Source organism: Mobula birostris, chromosome 27 (genome assembly GCF_030028105.1).
Source record: "Mobula birostris isolate sMobBir1 chromosome 27, sMobBir1.hap1, whole genome shotgun sequence".
NCBI classification, from domain to species: Eukaryota; Metazoa; Chordata; class Chondrichthyes; order Myliobatiformes; family Myliobatidae; genus Mobula; species Mobula birostris.
The window spans coordinates 11,074,519-11,100,582 of record NC_092396.1 but is presented as its reverse complement, the minus strand read 5'-3'; the positions used below and the strand labels follow the sequence as shown (position 1 = coordinate 11,100,582).

The following is a 26,064-nucleotide window of genomic DNA, read 5'->3' as shown; positions in this document are numbered from 1 at the left end:
CAAGGAAAATAATGGGGGCAGTGTGAGGTCTATGGCATGCATGTGATGCACCAGCTCTGGGGTTTAGACACTCCAATTATCAGGAGTATGGATAGCTGGAGCAGTTCCTTTAAAGATTCTCACCTGCTCCGTTAATTACCGGCCATGTTTTGGTGCCAAGATTTGGATACTTAAACAGCACCTGAACTCTGGTTTGGTGCTCAATCGTCAGCTCAACTTTGGTTCAGTCTGCGATGGCATTGAGGATTTCCGTGTCATCAGGTTCTAGTCTAGCATCTAGACGAGAACCCTGATCTCACCTCATCGTGTCTCGATTCTAGTCTCAGGTACTCCCGCACTTGAGTCCTTACCATCCTCGCCTAGGCCTCTCAGCACAGCAAGGGCTTTGTGACAGCTGAATAAACTGCTCAAGCTTTGGAATAACAGTGTGAGGAAGATGCTACAAAGGCATATCAAAATATTTGCTTTATTAACGGAGAACTGGAGCAGATCAAGGGTTAGAGGAATTTCAGACTTAGTGTGTTCAGAAGTGCAGACAGCCAAGCAGCAAATGAACAATAATAACTCAAAGTAAAGACTGCTCAATAATGGGTGAAAATGGGTAACAGGATGAATTAGTTTTCTAAAAAAACAAATCTAAATGCCATTCTAAGGCTATGTCCACACTACGCCAGATAATTTTGAAAACGAAGCTTTTTCTCTTCGTTTTGACCCTCCGTCCACATCGAAATGGCGTTTTCATCCCCCAAAAATGGAGCTTTTCTAAAGCACTCTCCAGAGTAGTGTGGACAGGGTAAATGGAGATATTTTAAAACGCTGTCATGACAACACCACAACAACAATGCTTTTTCTGCTTCTGCTTGGTACCTACCTTTCTCTTTAACTCCTTGACCAGGTGGGCATGCTGTGTGCTTTACTGCCATCAGACAGTTCTGAATGCAATAATACCCGCCCCTGGGCTCACATACTGCATTGTGAGTGTCAGTGCATGGTTTTTTAAATTGAAATCCCAGCTCTGTAAATAGAAAGCACTTATGAGGTTAACACTGAATTAATACAAACTCCTTTCTACTTTAACTTGGACAAAAGAGCATATGAAATTGAAGCAGTAATTGAATACTCAACCTCGTGCCCACTCTGCCATTCAATTTTTTCCCTTCGGCATCCTTTTCTTACACTAACCCCACATCCCTCAATTCCATCAAAATCCAAAAATCTATCACTCTTGTTCTTGAACATGAACAGCTACTGTGCCAAAGTTGCCGTGCCCTCACTCTAATTCTGTGACCACAAGATCCAAGTGGAAATGCTGACCCCGCTTCTACTCTGTCAGGTCCTGTAGAATTTTGCCATTTCAGTGAGATATCTCTCTCAATCATCTTCTAAATTCTACAGAATAAATCCAAATCTGTTTAATCTTTCCTCATTGGACAATCCTTATCCTGGGAGTCATTGTTGTCCTCCTATCAGCAGTATGTCCACCATTCTAAGACCAGATCAGTACTCAACATCTGAGGTACAGTCTCACCAAGACTCTCTCAGCACTTGTCAGTCTATCACTTAAAAAAAATTCTCCATGTTCCTTTTTTCCCAATCAAAGTGGATGACAGCACTTTTTCCCACTTTACTATCGGCCATTCATTTAACCTGTCTGTATCCCCTAAAGCCTCTCTGTATCCTCCTCACAACTCATACTGACTCCTTTGCATCTGCAGCAAACTTGGACATATGACTGAAAACTGAAAAATAAACACTGAATTCCTGTAAATATTCAGTTATTAGCTGATCTGTGAAAATAGAAAGAATTAATGTTTTGAGGTCAATTACATTTGATCCATTCAGTTAGCTGTAATGCTTACCCTGCACTACATGATATGTCTTTTTAAGAATTGGTTTCAGGGATCAGGCCTGTTGGGTAAATAGAGACAGGCTGAGATGTGGTAATGAGTTAAGCTCATCTATACAAGAAAACCAACAACACTGACTGACCTGTGAACTTTGCAAACAGAGTTTTTCACTGTTGCGTAACTTTCACAAAGTGATGGGGTTCTCACAGCTGTTTTAGAACAATTGAAATATAGATCACCTTTTCACTGATGCTGAAGCACATTACAGCTAGGTCTTGAAACTTTATTTTGATGGCAGAAAGTCCCACAATACATTTGAATCAGAATCAGGTTCATTATCTCAGATGTATGTTGTGAAGTTTAGTGTGAATCCCAGATCATAATTTCACTATCAGTACAGTTACAGGATCATAGTTGAGCATCTTCGTTCCATCCGACAAAAGCGGAACTTACCAGTGGCCAAACATTTTAGATCCCATTCCCACAACCTTTCCAACATGTCAGTCCATGGCCTCCTCTTGTGCCAAGATGAGGCCATCGTCGGGTTGGAGGAGCAATACTTTGTATTCCATCTGGGTAGCCTCCAGCCTGATGGCATGAATATCAATTTCTCCTTCTGGTATTCCCCCCCACCCTTCTTCTGTTCCCTATTCTGGCCTTTTACCTTTTCTCACTCCCCTCTCCTCCTTTTCTTACTCCTATGATCCACTCTCCTCTCCTATCAGATTCCTTTTTCTCCAGCCCTTTACTTTTCTCACCCACCCGGCTTCACCTACTGCCTTCCAGCTAGCCTCCTTCCCCTCCCCACACCTTTTTGTTCTGGTGTCTGCCTCCCTTCCTTTTCAGTACTGAAGAACAATCTCGGCCTGAATATTTATTCATTTCCACGGATGCTGCCTAACTTGCTGAGTTCCTCCAGCATTTTGTGTGTGTTGATACAGAATCATGGATTTCTATATCAGCAATAAGAAGCAGTAATAATACTTTGTAAATATGGCATGTATAAGATTAGAAAGAGTAAACACATTTATGGAAAACCTGATCATGATGGCTTGATCAAATCAGGATACTTACGGTCGGTATTATAATACATACCGTGATCACACTCTTTACACTTAAAACAATTTTCCAGGCTATTTGGATATTCTATATATTCTCCAGCTGCACATGGAATACACGATGTACCCCTCATTATGCTGCAGTGTTGGCTTACAATGCTGCCTGCAAGAAAACAAAATATGTGCATTGGAAAAGGCAGACATGGAATTACAATACTTGTTCTGCTATCAGGAAGCCAGTTAGAATGTAGTTTGCTGCAAAAAAAAATCACTTGAGATCTTTTTTCTTTAAAAAAAGGAATAGCAGCATTTCAAGAAAGTCATGATTTTTTTAGGGGGAGGCATAGGGAAACTGAATTTTTTTCTCATTTGCAGTCCTTCAATGTAGTGGATCATTTGGTTACCCACTCCTGGTCTGTGACAATTGATAAACTAATGTGGGCCTCACAGACTCTATTACAAGCTGGGCAGGATGCGTGTGACTGAGCAGGTAGGTCATAATTTGAGAGGCAGTGTGCTCATTCTACCATTTGCACTGGTCTTTTGTCTTCTACCAATGCACAGACTTCAATCCCTCAAAGCCATCTCATTGTCAGTATTGGGACTGCTATTTTTCACATTGTTTGTCAATGATTTAGATAGTGGAATTGATGGCTTTGTGGAAAACTTTATGGATAATACGAAGATAGGTGAAGGGGTAGGTAGTGTTGAAGAAGCAATGTGATTGCAGCAGGGCTTAGACAAATTGGAAGAATGGGCAAACAAGTGACAGATGGAAAAGGGTGCTGGGAAATGTATGATAATGCATTTTGGTAAAAGGAACAATAGTGCAGACTGTTATCAACCCCAGACCATTACATCAGGCATTCCCACTAGTTAGAGACTTTACAATTATTCAAAGAGGTTTTGACAAAATCTTTGAATCTTTTTGTGTGTCCACTAGTAGTTTTTAACTGTGAAAGAGCTCAGAACAATTTATTTCAGGAGTCAGGCATTTGGGCCTGAAAATTACATGACTGTCTATTAGAACCAATTGACTAATGTTCAGAGTTTTGGCCTGGGGAAGGACACTGGTGTTGACTGATGTTGATTCAGGGAATTCTGTGGAGGCATTTCCTATGCTTTGGTAAACTGGCTACAGATAGTCCAACCACAGAAAGGCAGGGAATCAGAATCAGGTTTATTATCACCGGCATGTGACGTGAAATTTGTTAACTTAGCAGCAGCAGCAGATCAATGTAATACATCATATAGAAGAGATATAAAAATAATAAATAAATAAAATAATAATAAATAAGTAAATCAATTACAGTATACTTATATTAAATAGATTAAACAAACATGCAAAAACAGAAATACTGTATATTAAAAAAAAAGTGAGGTCGTGTTCATGGTTTCAATGTTCATTTAGGAATCGGATGGCAGAGGGGAAGAAGCTGTTCCTGAATCGCTGAGCGTGTGCCTTCAGGCTTCTGTACCTCCTACCTGATGGTAACAGTGAGAAAAGGGCATGCCCTGGGTACTGGAGGTCCTTAATAATAGATGCTGCCTTTCTGAGACACCACTCCCTGAAGATGTCCTGGGTACTTTGTAGGCTAGTATCCAAGATGGAGCTGACTAAATTTACAACCCTCCGTAGCTTCTTTCGGTCCTGTGCAGTAGCCCCGCCATACCAGGCAGTGATACAGCCTGTCAGAATGCTCTCCACAGTACATCTATAGAAGTTTTTCAGTGTATTTGTTGACATGCCAAATCTCTTCAAACTCCTAATAAAGTATAGCCGCTGTCTTGCCTTCTTTATAACTACATTGATATGTTGGGACCAGGTTAGGTCCTCAGAGATCTTGATGTCCAGGAACTTGAAGCTGCTCACTCTCTCCACTTCTGATCCCTCTATGAGGATTGGTATGTGTTCGTTTGTCTTATCCTTCCTGAAGTCCACAATCAGCTCTTTCATGCCAGGTTGTTGCTGCGGCACCACTCCATTAGATGGCATATCTCACTCCTATACGCCCTCTCATCACCACCTGAGATCCTACCAACAAAGGTTGTATCGTCAGTAAATTTATAGATTGTATTTGAGCTATGCCTAGCCACACAGTCATGTGTATATAGAGAGTAGAGCAGTGGGCTAAGCACACACCCCTGAGGTGCACTAGTGTTGATCATCAGTGACGAGGATATGTTATCACCAATCTGCACAGACTGTGGTCTTCCGGTTAGGAAGTCGAGGATCCAATTGCAGAGGGAGGTACAGAGGCCCAGGAATGATTGCTACCTTATAGACCATGAAATTTGTGCTAAGATTGTGGTCTTCTTTTTCAAACACTTTTCTGCAGAGAGCCAAGAAAAAAATTATATCATATGACAAATTGTCATATGCAAAAGTAAGTACATGCATATACAGGCACAATTCATGAGAAAAACTCAAATTAAACATAAATTATACAAAACTATACAAGTAATAACATAACTAGAACTAAAATAGTCCATTGTACCACAACATGATTACAGTTTTTGCTATTCTGAGGTAGTGGTGTGGTTGTGCAGGTTGGTTCAAGAACCAAATGACTGAAGGAAAGTAGCTGTTCTTGAACCTGGTGGTGTGGGACTTCAGGCTTCTGAACACATGTCCAACTATAAAAAGATAGCTTCGATGATAGATGTTGACTCTCCTGATGAAGAAAAATGTGCCAGTGAAATATAGGGCAGAATCCAGGACTCTCTGCAGTTTATAATGTCCCTGCACATTTAAATTGCCAAACTAGACCATGATGTAACTGATCAGGATACATCTGTAGAAGTTGTTCAAATGTTCAGTGATATGCCAAACCTGCTGGACCCTCTGTGATAGTGAAGATGCTGGTGTGTCTCCCTTGTGATTGCATCTACATGCTGGCCAGGACAGGTCATCCAATACGTTTTTGCTTCGTCAAGCACCTCCGTGATATCCACCAGCAGGGGGACTTCCCAGTGGCCAAATGTTTTAACTCCGATTCCCATTCTTGTTCTAACATGTTGACCCATGACCTCTCCTCATGCAAGATGAGGCCGCCCTCAGGGTGGAGGAGCAAAAACTTATGTTCTGTCTGGGTACCCTCCAACCTGGTAGCATGAATATTGATTTCTCCTTCCAGTGGACAAATTCCACAACACCCAGCACCCCCCCATCGTCATCTACTCCCCACTCTGACCTCTCACTTCTTCTCACCTGTCTATTACTTTCCCCTAGGTCCCCTCCTCTTTCCCTTTCTCCTATTGTCCACTCTCCTCTCCTACTAGATTCTTTCTTCTCCTACTCTTGACTTTTTCCCATCCACCTGGCTTCACTCATCACCTTCTGGCTAGTCCTCCTTCCCCTCTCCCCCACCTTTTACTCGGGCATCTTCCCCCTTCCTTTCCAGTCCTGACGAAGTGTCTCGACCCAAATTGTTGACTGTTTACACTTTTCCATAGCTGCTGTCTGACCTTCTGAGTACATCCAGCACTTTGTGTGTGTTGAATCCAATAATCTTCCAGAAATAGTAGGGGACAGAGGGTCCAGTGAGATGGAGGAACTGAGCGAAATACATGTTAGTAGGGAAGTGGTGTTAGGTAAATTGAAGGGATTAAAGGCAGATAAACCCCCAGGGCCAGATGGTCTGCATCCCAGAGTGCTTAAGGAAGTAGCCCAAAAAATAGTGGATGCATTAGTGATAATTTTTCAAAACTCGTTAGATTCTGGACTAGTTCCTGAGGATTGGAGGGTGGCTAATGTAACCCCAATTTTTAAAAAAGGAGGGAGAGAGAAATTGGGGAATTATAGACCGGTTAGCCTAACGTCGGTGGTGGGGAAACTGCTGGAGTCAGTTATCAAAGATGTGATAACAGCACATTTGGAAAGCGGTGAAATCATCGGACAAAGTCAGCATGGATTTGTGAAAGGAAAATCATGTCTGATGAATCTTACAGAATTTTTTGAGGATGTAACTAGTAGAGTGGATAGGGAAGAACCAGCGGATGTGGTATATTTGGATTTTCAAAAGGCTTTTGACAAGGTCCCACACAGGAGATTAGTGTGCAAACTTAAAGCACACGGTATTGGGGGTAAGGTATTGATGTGGATAGAGAATTCGTTAGCAGACAGGAAGCAAAGAGTGGGAATAAACGGGACCTTTTCAGAATGGCAGGCAGTGACTAGTGGGGTACCGCAAGGCTCAGTGCTGGGACCCCAGTTGTTTACAATAAATATTAATGACTTGGATGAGGGAATTAAATGCAGCGTCTCCAAGTTTGCGGATGACACGAAGCTGGGCGGCAGTGTTAGCTATGAGGAGGATGCTAAGAGGATGCAGGGCGACTTGGATAGGTTGGGTGAGTGGGCAAATTCATGGCAGATGCAATTTAATGTGGATAAATGTAAAGTTATCCATTTTGGTGGCAAAAATAGGAAAACAGATTATTATCTGAATGGTGGCCGATTTGGAAAAGGGGAGGTGCAACGAGACCGGGTGTCATTATACACCAGTCATTGAAAGTGGGCATGCAGGTACAGCAGGCGGTGAAAAAGGTGAATGGTATGCTGGCATTTATAGCGAGAGGACTTGAGTACAGGAGCAGGGAGGTACTACTGCAGTTGTACAAGGCCTTGGTGAGACCACACCTGGAGTATTGTGTGCAGTTTTGGTCCCTTAATCTGAGGAAAGACATCCTTGCCATAGAGGGAGTACAAAGAAGGTTCACAGATTGATTCCTGGGATGGCAGGACTTTCATATGAAGAAAGACTGGATGAACTAGGCTTGTACTCGTTGGAATTTAGAAGATTGAGGGGGGATCTGATTGAAACGTATAAAATCCTAAAGGGATTGGACAGGCTAGATGCAGGAAGATTGTTCCCAATGTTGGGGAAGTCCAGAACGAGGGGTCACAGTTTGAGGATAAAGGGGAAGCCTTTTAGGACTGAGATTAGGAAAAATTTCTTCACACAGAGAGTAGTGAATCTGTGGAATTCTCTGCCACAGGAAACAGTTGAGGCCAGTTCATTGACTATATTTAAGAGGGAGTTAGATATGGCCCTTGTGGCTACGGGGATCAGGGGGTATGGAGGAAAGGCTGGTGCAGGGTTCTGAGTTGGATGATCAGCCATGATCATAATAAATGGCGGTGCAGGCTCAAAGGGCCGAATGGCCTACTCCTGCACCTATTTTCTATGTTTCTATGTTAATGTCCAGGAATTTAAAATTGCTGATTTCTCCACTGCCTATGTCGACTGGCACATGTTCACCCTTCTTCCCCCTTTCTAAAGCCAATCTTCTTCAGTATTACTGATGTTAATTGAGAGGTTATTTTGTAGCACACACAACTAGGAGTCCTGTTGTACTTCTGTTGTGCTGGCAACTAAAAAGAACTATTGAACTTTATAGAGAACACAGATCTGATTCAGAAAGCATGAAAATATGCAAGAAGCATCAAGCATTACGTTAATGGTGATGCCTTTGTACATTGTCAGATATATCTGGTTTAATCACTGATGCTGCTCATTGAGGATTCTTCACACTGATGGGTTGAAGAGCGGTTAATTTTGCTCTGCTCACCCCTGCATTGTAGGAGGCACTATAACAGACCAGCTTCCACTGAAATGTCTGTACAATCTTGAAAAATGTTAGAGGCATCAAAATGTGAAACTTCCAGAGCACAACTTCCACTGTTTGATCGGACACAATAAATCTGAAAATGAATACTCCAAAGTACATTTGGTAAAATGTTGCAAATTCATAGATAGATGCCAAAAAAAGGTGTAAGGGGGTTTCGATTTTTATGTTACTGCGGAGGCTAATTAAAGTGGCGTCTTTGTTATGTTAATCTGGGGAATGCGGCTTTGTTGTGTTAAACACTGAGAAAGTTTGCGCGAACAGTTTGTTTTTGCTTTAGAGTCTGATAAGAGGGTGCTATTAACCAATTGGGATAGTTGTTATGGTTTTGGCGTATTTGAAGATACTGTTTGCACGGGGTTTGGGGGCAGAAGGCGGGAGAGCGAGACAAAGGATGGACGAGGTGCTGTGAGTCCGCTAACGGGGTCGGACCCCGAGCGGGACGTTCGGCGAGGAGACGGTGACGGACCCGTGTGGAGCGTCTGGTCGACCACCGTTGTTGGTTCCAGGCGGCCGGTCGAGGTGGTCCGAGGGGTCGCAGGGTGAAGAAGAAGATCCTTGAGCTCCAACGGTTTTGTGCACGAAGAGATTGAACTTTGATAAGTGTGGCGCCTTTTATTTTCCTTTTATATTTTATTCTCTTTAATTATATAGTTCCAGTAATATCTATAAACTGTAAATCATTTAATTGCATCTGGTGTATTGTCTGTTATTTGGGCGGGGTGGGGTACCTCACACAGCATCCACACAAACGAATTATCCAGTTTGGCGGGGTCGAGGCTGTTTCCCTAGACGACAGCGAGCCGAGCGACCCTGCGGGTGGCCAGGGGGGCTACATTGTGTGGGCTTTGTCCGGGATTGAGTCTGCTGGTATGCTGTGTGGGTATCCTGTTCAAATCTGTAATGTGTGTCTCTGTGGGTTATTTGCTGGTGATTGCTGTATGCGTGGTGGGTGAGGTCTTTGTTCGAGTTCGGGCTGGCATTGACGAGTTGGAGGTGGCACTCGGAGCTGCCCAAGCGGTTGGGAGAGAGAGGGAAGAGTGGTCTGATTTGTAGGTAGTGTCTGCGAATAAATGTTCTAGCTCTGGCGGGTTCCGCCTGGCACTTGGGATAGTGGCCACCCCAGGAGGGGCGAAGGCGTGCGAGACGTGGGCGGAGCGGATCTCTCAGTTGTTAGATGAGTGGCAGTGCTTGGTTGAGGGAGAGCGACAGGGATTAGTTTAAAGTTTGAGTAGGCGGGCTGGTGACGGTGTTAGAGCTGTCAGGTTCACTTACACCGTAGTGACAGCTGTCAGTTATTTGAAAGGTGGGGGGAGTTTTCAGTGTGTCTTCTCTGGCGAGGAGGGCGGCTAAATTGCTTGCAGTGCCAGGCGGATCATTTCAGGGGATCAGTTGTTCAGCTGATCAGAGAGGTGTCGGGAAACTTAGTGAAGGGCCACTGGGGGAACGGCTTGGGGTCTCTGGGGAAGCACGTCCCCAGCAATGTACCAATGAACTTCCGAAAGGAAAAGACCCTATTCCTGAAGGCTTAGAGGGGCTACGCCCCAGGGTGTCGCTATGGATAGAGGGAAGCGATGCTAAAGCTATCCTCGACCCCGGGGCACAGATCAAGTTGTTGGACAGTTCGTTTTACAACCGGTGTCTGAAGCATTTATCCTTGACAACCGCAAGGGCACCGGAGACTTTGGGTACTAGTGGCAGTAGTTATCCAGAAGACAATGATTAGTTAATGACCGTGGAGTTCATGGAGGCATTGTCTGGGCACCCAGCGTGTCGAGTTGCTTCTGAGGACGTGTGTAGCAGCCTTGAGGCGGTACCGAATTTAAACGAGACCCAGCGGTGGTACGGCTTGGGGAAAGTAGCTGAGAGTGAGACCCTCTTAGTTGATGCTCTGAACTACCACGAGGGAGGGGAGTTGACCGCTGAAGACACCTCAGTGAGAGAGAGGTCGCGGCAACTGGACCCTAGCGCCGTGGAAGATGAAGGCAGCGTGTGTGTGTGGATTATGCGAAGTGGTTTAATGTGCTGCATCTGAGGAGTGGATGTTGCCAGATCCTGAGGAGTGCGGCTGTTGAGCTGAAGACGGCCGTTACTAGTTCCCTAGGATTCTTCCGATCCGAAAAGATGCCCAAGGGCATATCCGGAGCCCCTGCATCCTTCCCGCGGGGCATGAGGAAGACCATGGGGGAAGTGAAGGTGTGTGGAGTTTTGACGTATGTGGATGACCACCTAGAGCTTGGATTCGCCTGGGGGGACTATGAGGCGAGGCGAGTGGCTGACCCCGGGCGACCGAAGCGAAGTGTCAAATGTGGAGGAGTTTTTGGCCGGAGGAGTTTGGTGCAATGTGAGGAAAATGACCCGACATAGTTGGGACAGACGGTGATGGACCGGGGGATGGAAACCCAGGTCGTCAATCTGAATGAGACACAGGGAAGAGAGAGGATTTGCACCGCACTGCGGTCATGTACTGATGAATTAATCCAGCGAGAAGAAACAATGACCCACCTTGGAAGGGATCAGCAGAAACTCAAGACGTCCATTCAGAACAGATTGGAAGATTTACAAGTTGGGGAAGATCAAGGAAGTGTTCTGACTAAGGTCAATAGAAAACCGAGAGCCCAGGGAGGGGAGTTTGACTACACTCCCGAGGAGGTGAAGAAATGGAGGACAGATCTCGGAAAAGGGAGGCGGACGCTTGAAAGGAACCTGAAGGTGACTATCGCGAGTTTAAATGAAGTGGAAAAACTTAAAGTTGACCTGGAAGACGCCCTCAGGAAGAAACAACCGGAGGCTGAACATTCTTTAACTGCTGCTTTTCAGGTCAGGGTGGAAGAAGCTGGTGGGGTAACTGCGTCCCAGATTGAGATGGCCAGGAACCCTGAGTCAGAACTGCGGAGGCTGTGGCGAGAGTTGAAGGAGTCCCCGAAGAAGCTGACGTCTCGACTGCAGGAGGCTGAAGGGGTAGCCCCGGCTAAATGTTTCAGTTTGGAGAAACTTAACCAGCAGCTACCGATCGAGGGAATGAGGAAGGATATGGGTTCGAAGGATGATGTGCTGCACATGTGGTACATGCTGCCTTTCGCTAACTTCCCCGTGATTGAGGAAGAGACTTTTGGCCCTTCTCCCACTGAGTCAGGTGTAGTGGGGAGAGCTAGCTGTTGGCAGTCTGAGTTACAGCAGGATCAGGAAGGAAGAGAGGCGGGGCCCCGGACACTGGACTGGGGGCTCCGAGCTGTAGTGGTGACCTGAGTGGGAGAGGAGTTGGCAAGCAGGCCCGAGGTATCCCTAGTAGTGTCTGAGCCTTTTGGGTTTAGGTGAGAGGGTACGGAGGTCTCAGAGGGTTAAGAAGCTCCCAGATAGGTTGACCTATGTAGCGCCCGTGGGACGGGAGTAAGGTCCACTGTTTGGGGAGCACTGTCACTGTGTGTGTGTCTGCGTATGTGTGTGTTGTGTGTCTGCAGGAGTTATTTATAAATCATGAGGACATGACTTTATTTGGTGGGGGGAGAGTGTAAGGGGGTTTCGATTTTTATGTTACTGCGGAGGCTAATTAAAATAGCGTCTTTGTTATGTTAATCTGGGGAATGCGGCTTTGTTGTGCTTTAACACTGAGAAAGTTTGCACTAACAGTTTGTTTTTACTTTAGAGTCTGATAAGAGGGTGCTATTAACCAATTGGGATTGTTATGGTTTTGGCGTATTTGAAGATACTGTTTGCACGGGGTTTTGGGGCAGAAGGCGGGAGAGCGAGACAAAGGATGGACGAGGTGCTGTGAGTCCGCTAACGGGGTCGGACCCCGAGCGGGACGTTCAGCGAGGAGACGGAGACGGACTCGTGTGGAGCGTCTGGTCGACCACCGTTGTTGGTCCCAGGCGGCCGGTCGAGGTGGTCCGAGGGGTCGCAGGGTGAAGAAGAAGGTCCTTGAGCTCCAACGGTTTTGTGCACGAAGAGATTGAACTTTGATAAGTGTGGCGCCTTTTATTTTCCTTTTATATTTTATTCTCTTTAATTATATAGTTCCAGTAATATCTATAAACGGTAAATCATTTAATTGCATCTGGTGTATTGTCTGTTATTTGGGCGGGGTGGGGTACCTCACACAGCATCCACACAAACGAATTATCCAGTTTGGCGGGGCCAAGGCTGTTTCCCTAGACGGCAGCGAGCCGAGCGACCCTGAGGGTGGCGGGGGGGGGGGGGGGCTACAAAGACATTTATATTCAAGATTCAAGATTGTTTAATGTCACTTCCTGTACACTAGTGTAAGGAGAACAAAATAATTATTACTTCAGATCTGATGCAGCACAAAAAACAAAAAAGATAAAGAACAGAATAATAATAAAACACCATAAATATAAATACATAAGATAGCTTAGCTACTGTATATAGATTGATGGTATGTCCATAAAATGTCACTAGGTTGTACATAAGATGAATGAGGAGTTAGTGGGTGGAAGTCTTGACCAGTCTTACTGCTTGGGAAAAGTAACTATAATTAAATAAATACAGTAAACACTAATCCTATAAAACGTAGTGGATTCAGCCCGGTACATCACTGGTAAAGCCCTCCCAACCATTAAGCACATCCACATAAAACACTGTCGTAGGAAACCAGCATCCACTATCAGATATTCCCACCAGCCAAGTTCTCTCCTCGCTGCTGCCATCAGGAAGAAGCTACGAGAACCTCAGGACTTGCACCACCAAGTTCAAGAACAGTTACTACCCCTCAACCATCAGGCTCTTGAAAAAAAAAGGGGTTAACTACACTCACTTGCCCCATCATTGAAAGGTTCCTACAACTAGTGATCTCACTTTAAGGATTCTTTATCTCATTATCTCATATTTTTGTAAATCCCATAGATTCACTGAGTATGTCCACAAGACAATGAATCTCAGGGCTGTATGTGGTGACATATATGTACTTTGATAATAAAATTCACTTTGAACTTTAATATAAAGTAAATAATTAACTACTATTGACATAAAATCAAAATATAACCATTAAACCCACTAAGAATTGGCAACATATGAGAAACCTAATTGGTTTATAGAAATATTAAACAAAAACCTACACTAAATCAGAAAGTAGAAAGACAGCTACTAATGAAATGAGGCTCATTCATGGCATATGCTTTAATGAAATTCTATCTGCGGAACTTTAGAAAGTTAAAGAAATTGATTTGTTTGCATTGAGATGATGACTGTATAAAATACTGGCCATCACTTACCTGGAGAACACAATGAACAACAGATACCACCATAATCATACTCCTCTGGATAACAAGCTGTTGTCACTGGAATTTGAGAAACCAGTAATAGAAGGAAAAAAATCTGTAATTAAAAAAATACATGCATGGATTATTAAAACTAAACAAACTGTAACACTGTGGATTACTTGACTCTCACCTGCCAGCTTTTACTCCTTCCCCTCCACCACCTTCTTATTCTGGTTTCTTCTCCCTTCCTATCCAGTCCTGATGAAACACCTCTGCCCAAAACATTGATTGTTTATTCCTTTCCATAATTCTCTGCCTGACCTGCTGACCTAGTGCTGATAACGATTGCACTATTTCAACAAGTTAGGAATTACGGATTTGAAGGTATCAACAATCATCTTGAATGTTACAATGAATATTAAGATTTGGATGTTGTAATTGCCGTTAGCATTGTATGAAGGCAGTCCATTATCAACTTTAGGTGTCAGTGCTGATTTTGTTTATTTATAGCCAGTCAAAAGAGCTGTGTACACTGGATGAGTTCCTCTGCCAATAGCTATTAGGATTCAGCCAGTGGTATAGTGGCATCAGCACTGAACTTTGGAGCGCACGGTCCCAGGTTCAAATCTAGCCGGCTCCTCGCATGTTTTCCATCCATCCGGAGTTGAGTGTCCAGCTAGCAACTCGGTCTCATAAAAAAGGCCAGTCAGGCACTGGAGGATATTACTGTTAACTTGGAACTAATACAGTTTTCCAGTACTATAGTAATATTAATAGCGCTGTAATTTGTTTTGTATTTCACAGATAATTTGTTACTCTGTTAAGCAGTAGTTTGTCTTTTGTTATACCTTTTTATCTTTTCCATGAAACCATGAAATTGGGGCAGCCACTTAATTGACCCAAAATGTACTGGTCCCGATGAATTCCAATTAACCAGAATCCACTGTATTTCATGATGATTTTGTAAAATAACTTTGTTATGTTTTAAAATATCTGTTGGATTCAGTGGTGTTCAAGTAGCATAGACTTCCAACACCTACCAATGTGCTATCTGAGCAGGGCAGTGTTTCCATTGCTAGCAGTCATAGAGTCATAGAACACTACAGCACAGAAACTGGTCTTTCAGCCCATCTAGTCCATGCCAAAATATTAATCTGGCTTGTCCTATCAACCTACACCCTACATATCCTTCCCATCCATGTACTTATCCAAATTTCTCGTGTTGAAATCAAACCCACATCCATTATTTCCACTAGCAACTCATTCCACACGCCCCTCACCATCCTCTGAGTGAAGAAATTCCCCCTCATACTTCCCTTAACCATTTCATCTTTCACTCTTAACCCATGACCTCGAGTCCTAGTCTCACCAAACCTCAGTAGAAAAAGTCTGCATCCATTTACCCTATCTATACCCCTCATAATTTTGTATATCGCTATCAAATCTCCTCTCAGTCTTCTACATGTTAGGGCAGGGTTTCTCAACCGGGGTTCTGTGAGAGATTGTGATTTAAAAAAAAATAAACATTGTTTTTTTGAACTTCGTGCAACTTGCAATGCTAGCACTCGCAGTGGGGGGCAGTGACCGAGCAGCCCCATTAGCAATCTCAATCCAGTATGGCAGTGCACAGTTGGACCGAGTTTATTTGGTTGAGTCTATTCTCAGTTTTTGACACAAGATAAGGAAGCTGTTGATAATGGGTGAGCATTGTATTGCATGGAGGGGAAGACAGTAGGCTGTTGAGGAGCTGAAATGGGTTTTCTAAACATTGAATGGACTCACCCAACTTGGGCTTTGACATCAGCCTCTCCCTCCCGATTACCTCCCACAACTTCCCCTTACGTGCCACCAACTGACATATGGGAGCAAACAAAATAACAGTGTAGGAGAAAATTGGAGGCAAATATTCATTCTAAAGATGGTCCACTATGGCGATTTTTGAAGAGGAGGTGTGAGATGGAAGAGGAGGATTCTAGGCCTAGGCTTACATGTAATTCTGATAGGGTTAATGATGAAGAATTACAATCTTCAGAGTCATTTCATGCTCTAGTCATAGTCATACTTTATTGATCCCGGGGAAAATTGGTTTTCATTACAGTTGCACCATAAATAATTAAATAGTAATAAAACCATAAATAATTAAATAGTAATATGTAAATTATGACAGGAAATAAGTCCAGAACCAGCCTATTGGCTCAGGGTGTCTGACCCTCCAAGGGAGGAGTTGTAAAGTTTGATGGCCACAGGCAGGAATGACTTCCTATGACCCTCTGTGCTACATCTCGGTGGAATGAGTCTCTGGCTGAATGTACTCCTGTGCCCACCCAGTACATTATGTAGTGGATGGGAGACATTGACCAAGATGGCATGCAACTTAGACAGCAACAGCGCAACAGTGGGCACAAAAAAACGGTGGTCCTCACAATGAAAGCTACTTATCAATGGGTTTTACATGGACTGGTGGTCCAAGTTGTCCTATTCCATTGTGCCCAGTCTGTGGTAAACAACTTACAAATGTATCAATAGCTCCAGCAAAATTGAAAAGACTCTTAACTACAAATCACAGCCATATGACACGTAAAAGTGCTGATTATTTTGAACAACTATTGGAATCTCAAAACAAACAGATTAAAACTTTTGAAAAAGTTATTTAGTAGCTTTAAGACTCATTCACTCAAGAATGTTTAAAAAACTGTGAAAACCTGGACAAGAAGCATACCAATCTCCTGCTACATACAGAAACCCAGTTGTTAAGCAGAGGAAGAGTTCTCAACAGGGTGTTTGAGCTGAAAACTGAATTGCAGGAGTACTTTCAAGAAAATAGTAGGCTAGATTTTGCTAAGTGCTTTGAAGATGAAGAATGGCTGCAGAAACTAGCCTACTTAACAAACATTTTTCATCACATGATCCAGTTGAACACGTCCCTGCAAGGCCCTGGAGAAAACGTTCTGACGTCAAGATTTTTAGATTTAAAAAGGAACTGAATCTTTGGAAAAAATCACGTTGCAAAAGGAAATCTTGAAATGTTTCCACAGCTGCTTGGGCTTGAAAGTGAGGAAGGATATCAGAAAATCTTGAGTCTTATTGAAAACCACCTGGAAGAACTGCAAAACAAAATTGAACAGTAATTTCCCTCCCTTTCAAAACAAGTGTATAACTGAATGAGGGACCCTTTCTGTGAATTTTCTGCTCAGCCTGAGAACTGGACTTTAAGAGAAGAGGAAGGACTTTATGAGCTGCAGTCTAATCATGCATTCATGATAAGATTTACTGACCTGCACCTAGAGATGTTTTGGATTTCTGTGAAAGAAAAGTATCCTGCCATTCATAGGAAAGCAATGAACATTTTGCTGCAGTTTTCAACTTCTTACATATGTGAGCAAGCTTTTCTTCTTTAACAAGCATCAAGAGCAAGGATAGAAATTGTCTCATTTCAGTTGAAGATGAAATCAGTGTGTGCTTATCTCAAGTTCAACTGAGAATTGAGGAATTTATTATGTTTGCTTTATGAGTTCTTCGTGGCGCACGGCCAAATGGTTAAGGCGTTCATCTAATGATTTGAAGGTCGCTAGTTCGAGCCTTGGCTGAGGCAGCGTGTGTGCCCTTGAGCAAAACCATACATTGCTCTGCGACAACACCAGTCCCAAGCTGTATGGGTCCTAATGCCTTTCCCTTGGGCAACATCGGTGGCGTGGAGAGGGGAGACTTGCAGCATGGGCAACTGCTGGTCTTCCATACAACCTTGCCCAGGCCTGCACCCTGGAAACCTTCCAAGGCACAAATCCATGGTCTTGTGCTACACATGCCCTTACACTTCCTCCCTTGCCACCATTCAGGGCCCCAGACAGTCCTTCCAGGTGAGGCGACACTTCACCTGTGAGTCGGCTGGGGTGATATACTGCATCCGGTGCTCCCGATGTGGCCTTCTATATATTGGCGAGACCTGACGCAGACTGGGAGACCGCTTTGCTGAACATCTACGCTCTGTCCGCCAGAGAAAGCAGGATCTGCCAGTGGCCACACATTTTAATTCCATATCCCATTCCCATTCTGATATGTCTATCCATGGCCTCCTCTACTGTAAAGATGAAGCCACACTTAGGTTGGAGGAACAACACCTTATATTCCGTCTGGGTAGCCTCCAACCTGATGGCATGAACATTGACTTCTCTAACTTCCGCTAATGCCCCACCTCCCCCTCGTACCCCATCCGTTATTTGTTTTTATACACACATTCTTTCTCTCACTCTCCTTTTTCTCCCTCTGTCCCTCTGACTATACTCCTTGCCCATCCTCTGGTTCCCTCCTCCCCTTGTCTTTCTCCCCGGACCTCCTGTCCCATGACCCTCTCATATGCCCTTCGCCAATCACCTGTCCAGCTCTTGGCTCCATCCCTCCCCCTCCTGTCTTCTCCTATCATTTTGGATCTCACCCTCTCCCTCCCACTTTCAAATCTCTTACTAACTCTTCCTTCAGTTAGTCCTGACGAAGGGGCTTGGCCTGACACATCAACTGTACCTCTTCCTAGAAATACTTTCTACTTCTTCATCCAGGTCATTTATAAAAATCACGAAGAGGAGGGGTCCCAGAACAGATCACTGTGGAACTCCACTGGTCACCAGCTTCCATGCAGAATACAAACCATCTACAACTACCCTTTGCCCTCTATAGGCAAGCCAATTCTGAATCCACAAAGCAAGGTCTCCTTTGATCCCATACTTCCTTACTTTCTGAATGAGCCTTTCATGGGGAATCTTATCAAATGCCTTACTGAAATCCATATACACTACATCCACTGCTCTACCTTCATCAAAGTGTTTTGAAACATCCTCAAATAATTCAATCAGGACCATAAGGCATGACCTGCCCTTGACAAAGCCATGCTGACTATCCCTAAACAGATTATGTCTCTCCAAATGCTCATAAATTCCGCCTCTCAGGATCTTCTCCAACAACTTTCCCACTACTGAAGTAGGACTCACTGGTCTATAATTTCCTGGGTTATCTCTACTCCCTTTCTTGAACAAGGGAACAACATTTGCAACCCTCTAATCCTCTGGCACTTCTCCCATCCCTATTGATGATACAAGGATCATTGCCAGAGGCTCAGCAATCTCCTTCTTGCTTCCCATAGTAGACTGGGGTACATTTCATCTGGACCTGGCAACTTATCTAACTTAATGCCTTTCAAAATCTCCAGCACATCCTCTTTCTTAATGTCTATAAGCTCAAGCATTTCAGTCCGCTGTAGGTCATTCCCACAATTGCCAAGGTCCTTTTCCCACTATCCACTATTGAACCTGATTGGTCTTATTCTCACATGGCTCATCCTCTTGTTCTTCACATACTTGCAGAATGCCTTGGGGTTTACCTTAATCCTGCTCACCAATGCCTTCTCATGGCCAGTTCTACTCTCCAAATTTCTTTCTTAAGTTTCTCCCTGGCAACCTTGTAATTTTCTGGAGCTCTAGCGGTACCTAGTTTTTTGAAACTTTCGTAAGCTTTTCTTTTCTTCTTAACTAGGTTTTCTACATCCTTTGTACACCATGGTTCCTTTACACTACCATCCTCTCCCTGCCTCAATGGAACATACCTATGCAGAACACCAGGCAAATGTTCCCTGATCATTTACCTTTCTGCCGTGCATTTTCCTGAGAACATCTGCTCCCAATTAATGCTCCCAAGTTTCTATCTAATAGCATTATATTTCCCTCTACCCCAATTAAACATTTTCCTAAATTGTCTGCTCCTATCCCTCTCGAGTGCTATGGTAAAAGAGATAGAGTTGTGATCACTGCCTCCAAAATGCTCTTCCACCGAGAGGTTTGACACCTGACTAGGTTCATTTCCCAATACCAGATCAAGTATAGCCTCTCCTCTAGTTGGCTTATCTACTTATTGCATCAGGAAGCCTTCCTGAACACAGCTAGCAAAGTTCACCCCATCCAAACCCCTTGCTCTAAGGAGATGCCAGTCAATATTACAAAAGTTAAAAATCACCCATCACAACAACCCTATTACTCTTGCACCATTCCAGAATCTGCCTCCCCATCTGCTCCTTGATGTCTCTGTTATTATTGGGGGGTCTATAAAAAGAACCCCAGTAGAGTTATTGCCTCCTTCCTGTTTCTGACTTCCACCCACACTGACTCAGTAGACAATCCCTCCATGACTTCCTCCTTTTCTGCAGCCACACTATCCCTGAACAAGTGAGTTACATCATAACAACAATCTCACAGCACTCGGCACAGCACAATGGAATTTCCAGGCTGCAGCTCCTTCACTAACACTTCCCCCATGCTTGTGGATTTGGAGCAACAGTAGTCTTACATTATAAATTGACAGGAAGTAAGACCATTGCTGGGCAGTTTTGTCCCTGACAAATTTAGTTATTGACAAATTTAGTCCATTCATTTAAAAGGAAACCATTATTAACACTAGCACAGTATAAAATTGAGAGCAATTGCCATTTTATTTATTACTTCTTTTATTTATTGAGATACAGCGGGGAATAGGCCCTTCCAGCCCTTTGAGACTACCACCCAACAACCTCCAATTTAATCCTTGCTTAATCATGGGACAATTTATAATGACTAATTAACCTACCAATCAGTGCTTCTTACGACTGTAGGAGGAAACCAGAGCACCCGGAGGAAACCCACACAGTCACAGAGAGAACATACAAACTCCTTACAAGCAGCAGCAGAAATTGAACTTGGGTTGCTGGAACTGTGAGGGAAATTTGCTGGTTTCTTTTCTCTATATATATGCTTCCCGTCGGCCAAATCATTCAAAAATACAACATTTCTTTCCACTGTTATGCTGACGGCACACAGCTTTATCTCCCCCAAAACCAAACGACCAGTCAAATCTAGCCAGACTCATGAACTGCCTTGAGGACATAAAGTGCTGGATGGCACAAAACTTCTTACAGCTAAATGAGGGCAAGTCTGAAGTTGTCCTATTCCTCCCCCCTCCCCCCCCCCCCGCCGACTCCATCAAGGTGATTGCCAACAATCTTGGTAACTTGTCCACCCTTGTCAATCCCCATGTTAAATCCCTTGGTGTGATATTTGATTCCACCTTGAAGTTTGACAAGCCAAGTTATTGCAGTAGTAAAAGCCAGTTTTTTCCAGCTTCGTACTATTGCCAAAATCAAGCAGTTTCTCTTTCAAAGATCTCAAGAAAGTCATCCACGCCCTTATATTCTCCCACTTGGACTACTCCAATTCCCTGTATACTGGGATTAGTCAGTCGTTCCTGCCCCGTCTGCAACTGGTCCAGAATGCCGCAGCCAGGCTCCTGACAGGTGCCCAGAAGAGGGACCATATTACTCCTATCCTGGCCTCCCTCCACTGGCTGCCAGTACAGTTCAGAATTGATTTTAAGGTTCTCCTGTTTGTTTATAAAGCCCTAAATGGGCTGCCCCCCTTTATATCACAGACCTTCTAACCCCTTATTCTACTTCCAGGTCCCTCAGTTCGGCTAACTTGGAGCTCCTGGCTGTCCCGTGATCTAAACTTAAGCTCAGGGGTGACTGCACCCTTGCTACTGTAGCCCCTAGACTGTAGAACAGCATTCCCCTCCCTATCAGATCTGCCCCCTCCATCGACTCTTTTAAATCCAGGCTCAAAACTTACTTCTATTCACTAGCGTTTGAATCCTCCTGACGCGGCTGATTATTGACTTGTGCCTAGGCCTTTGTGTTGTTTCTTTTGTGCCTATAAGCTGCTTGCCTTGTGGTTATGTCTATGTTTCTTGGTATTCATGATTTTAGCTATCTGCTCTGATCTGTACAGCACTTTGGTCAACGTGGGTTGTTTTTAAATGTGCTATATAAATAAATTTGACTTGACTTGACTTGACTTGTTCTCATACCTTGTAAAGCATTGTGCTCAGCACTATACTACCGTGCACCCCAATTTTGCTCAATTATCTGAAATGTTAGTTTCCCCTACAGGGCAATGATGATTGAGTATATTGTAGTCTTACCATTTTGAACTCTTCAGCTTTAGTACCTGAAAACAAAAGAATAAATGTAAATATATATTCTCTGAGGAATCTTCAGAACTGACATACATTTGCTATGTCACATTTGCTAGGGAATTGAACGATGAAGCACTAGATTAATAGTCCTTCTAATTCTCCAACTCTTCTGAAGCCTCAGCCATTGAATTATAATTTTGCTTATCCTAGATTCCTCAGACACATGATGATTCATTTTTAAAACATTAAATATAATGTCCATTGTTAATGCATAATTTTACCTATTTCAGTATATGAAGAAAGTTTACTGTGTTCTGATGTTTACACTGGCCTGAAACATTAACTATTTCTCTTTCCACAGATAAGCAGTAATTCCAGAATTATGTTTTAATTAGTCAAACAATCTTGTTTCAAATTTGATTTAGGTTTTACTGAATCCCCAATCCTGAATTCTTGTAGGTCAATCAGCAGCATTAATGGCGTATGAATTCTGCAAATTGTTCAAAAGATTTAAATGGCTCAACAATGTAAATGTTAACACTTAATCACTGCTATTATTGGTCATCAATTATCTTGACTGATGAAAGAAGACCCAACAAGGTCAATTAGACAACCGTGCTTGCCAATGAATTAGAAAATGGACTGGTGCCAGAGCATATTGGCTATCCAAATGGACATCATGTACATATTTCTTGTGAATGAACGCCATGATGAAAATCCCAGAGTGATTCAGGATATAGAATTCCAAAGATTCGCCATACTTTTGAAGTAAAAAAATTTCTCTTCATTTCAGTCCTAAGTGGACCATCTCTTATTGTAGACAGTAGGACGTGCTTCTAGACTCCTGCTTGGGCCCTGTTGAAAACTGTGAACTTTGAAGTTCATTGAGATCATCTCTCAGGGTACAGACCTAGTCTACTGTGAACCCCTATCGCATCTCAATTGTGTCAAATGTGTATGACCAGTGCTGTATGTTGGTTTTCTGGTTTGGGAGAAAAACAGGCAAGGAAAGAAATAACAAAATATAATTAAAAATGACAGTGTAGTGCAGTTGGTGAATCATTATTTGCAAAGCTCCAGTGACCAGCGTTTGATCTTGGCCTCAGATGCTGCATGTTCAGGCTTTCAACGTGAAATGACAGTTCCTTTCCCCTCAAAGATGTTACTTAAGCTGCTGGGTTCATTCAGTAGATTGCTTGTTGTAGATTTAGTTTCTGCCTGATGGTTCAAGAACACTGACTAACCATTCGTCACTTCCTCTAGGATTTTTAGGTGGGCAGTCAATGCCGGCTCTGCCTGGTATGCCCACAAACCATCAATCCTACTCCCCCAAACACTTCCCCCGAAATTTTACACTACCACCTATAAAGCCCCTTTTTATCACTCCACTTCTCCCCAGCCATCTACACCAGGAATAACTTTCAGTGGCTGATTAACCTAACAACTATCATGTCTTTGGGAGAAAGCAGGAGCACCGAGGGGTAAATTAGATCGCAGACAGAACATGCAAACTGCACACAGGCTAGAGTGGTGGTCCGATTGGAACCAGGGCCACTAGAAATGGGAGATAACTGCACTATCCTCAGTGCCACAGTGCCAACTGTTCCTTTGTGGCCAGTGTTGGCCTCATTGTGAATTAATTTTGATATTGTTAAGATTGAAGTTGCTAGAAAGCTAAACAAATGTCTGCGATTGAAAAAGTTGGACAAAGCTTCAATCAGAAATGAGATACAAATCTAACTACTATCAAAGTGAAACTAACAGGACATGAACCATTATTAACAAATAGATTTATTTCATTAAACACATACTGTGATAATCAAAGTCATAGAACACTACAGAACAGAGACAGGCCCTTTGGCCCTTCTAGCACGTGCCGAACCATTAATTTGCCTAATCCCATCGACCTGTACCGAGACCATAGTCCTCCATACCCCTCCATCCATGTACCTATCCAAACGTTTAAATTGACCTTGCATCCGCCTCTTGTGCTGGCAGCTCATTCCACACTCACACTACCAACTCATAAAACAATTATACTAGTTAAACAAAGTCTTCTGAAATACATGGAAGAAATCATAAACCTGAAAAAAGTGAGCTGTGATCTTCATGGTTTTCTTGGTATTTTATATTGGCAACAATCGAGATGACAAAGAACAAAAAATGTAGAGCTGGGGCTACCACCTTTAGCTTTTCCACACCAGCTGAAATTTGGATCATCTGTTGATCCCTGTGAAACAAAAAGAGAAACAGAGTCAATTTGTTTTTCAGTGAGATGCTCCAATAACTGCACCACCCATGAATGGCACAGTTCAGCCCAATCTTCCAAAAGAAAAAATAGCTCAATGTCACTACCTCGCTCCTTTTCTCTTATACTTTGAATTTATTCCCTTTAATTTATTCTGTACTCTTTTTAATTCTACAGTTTCTTATTTTGTTTTCAACTTGTTCCATTAATGTTTGCTAAAACAATGATATCCTACCACCTCCCATTCTTTCTTTCCCATAGATATCAGCACTAATTAAAAAATAAAGAATTATTGTCCTATTTCAGAGTAATATTATTATTAAGAATGTTTTAATAATTCCAGATTGTCATTCATTTGTTAAATTTTAATATACTGACTCACCAAAGATTGATAATTAAAAGAGAAAATAAAAGCCACTCAGTTGCTTAATCAGAAGGAACAAAAAATACACAGTGATAATACTTCAGACAATGAAATATATCTTATTACACTTCTACAGGATCTTGATGAGACCTGAGTTTTCTTCTCCTTACCCAAGATAGGATATTCAGGCATTTATTTTTGTTCATAAAAGTAAAATACTTCCTTAAGCAAAAATACATAAAGCAAGTAGACTTTTCCCACTGGACTCAAAAACTCAAGCTGTATTCCAAAGCACAAGAACTCTGGTCAAAACAAATCGTTAAACACTTAAAAATACATTTGAAGCATCTGAAATGATATCAACTTTAAATTTAATTGTTAAAAATATAATGATATAATGTGCATTCCAAGTGATAAAATACTGAGAGGGTTTTGACAAGGCAACATGGAGAGGATGCTTCTATTTCATGGAAGAACGTGGAACTAACAGTTAATTCCCCACAATACGGGGTCACTTATTTAAGACAAGGGGAGGCAAAATGTTTTCTGTTGAAGGGCTGAGAGTCTTTAGATATCTCAAAAGGCCTGTGGAAACAACTTCTCCAGTAAGGCAAGTTCTTGATAAGTAAGAGGATGAATAGTTACTGCGAGTATGTAGGGAATTGAGGTAATAAATCGAAGCAGTTTACAATGACTTTTTGAAGATGGATTAAATTTAAGGAGCCAAAGTATCTACTCCTGCTCCTAAGTAATATCCTTGTACACAAGTGGTAGGGGCACGTTTAAGCTAAGGCAGTAGCAAGACAGATGGGAGACAGAATTGTCACTGGTGTTCAGCTGATGGTAGCGGTGACACTGAAGTTGATGGAGTTGGCCATGTTGATGTGGAGGCTTCCTCCTGTAATTGCTCCTGGGTGGTTAATGAACAAAGCTAAGGTAAGATGTTGGAAAGATGGACAGCTCTCTTTTTTTACATCCAACAAAAGCCTTTACAATAAAACACAGCATTTTCTACTGTATAACAAAAGCTGGTGCTGCAGAACATAGGACTGTCATAATTGAAGACAACTATCACTTTCATAAAATCAATGAGGAAAGCTTCTGTGCCATGATAGTTTGGTTGCAATGGGAGCTACGTTGTGGTTTCTCAATCCTTTGTAAACTCTTTAGCATTCAATTCCAATAACCTTTCCTCATCATTCCTGATGTGCTCCATCAAATTTGCCAATCTGCAATGTCTTCTCAATGAACGTTCAGGTTCATAAATCCATGGGAGCCAAGCACACATTCTGGTCAAAATGTCATCCATATCTGAATAGTGAGTTTGTTGCTGTTGCTCTTCTCCAAAATGATATGCCTCATTTCATGCTGCAGGTAGTCGGCCTTGAACATAACAGCATCCTGTAACACTGAAATCACTGCCTGCATGTTAACAACCACATCCTTGTGGTCAAACAAATTTGCAGGAGCATTGTGAGTGAACAAGGCTCTGCAGTTTACGTTTTATCTGCACAATATTGTTTGATAAAGCTAAGAAAAATAATAAGATATAATTTTAAAAGAGCAGTGTTGCATTTGCACATAACTGGGACAACGATCTTTGAGTATTGCTCAGAGTCTTTGGGTGCTCTGAGTGGTAGACTGAGATAGGTTTAAGTTAGAGTAACTCTCTGTATTGCTTCCAAGAGGAGTTCTCCCTGAAGACTGGAGT

At 42.8% G+C, this 26,064-nt stretch overlaps 1 protein-coding gene across 1 annotated transcript in view; it reads right to left on the bottom strand.

The window, feature by feature from the left end:
- Positions 1-23,852, bottom strand: part of LOC140188436 (tumor necrosis factor receptor superfamily member 5-like) — a 30,679-nt gene extending 6,827 nt beyond the window's left edge. The window contains exons 1-5 of the mRNA XM_072244696.1: positions 23,832-23,852; positions 21,748-21,780; positions 13,768-13,870; positions 2,943-3,068; positions 872-1,015 (exon numbers count right to left, since the gene is read on the bottom strand). Coding sequence (XP_072100797.1) covers positions 872-1,015; positions 2,943-3,068; positions 13,768-13,870; positions 21,748-21,780; positions 23,832-23,852 — 427 coding nt within the window. The remainder of the gene's footprint in view (positions 1-871; positions 1,016-2,942; positions 3,069-13,767; positions 13,871-21,747; positions 21,781-23,831) is intronic.
- Positions 23,853-26,064: the final 2,212 nt, after the last annotated feature.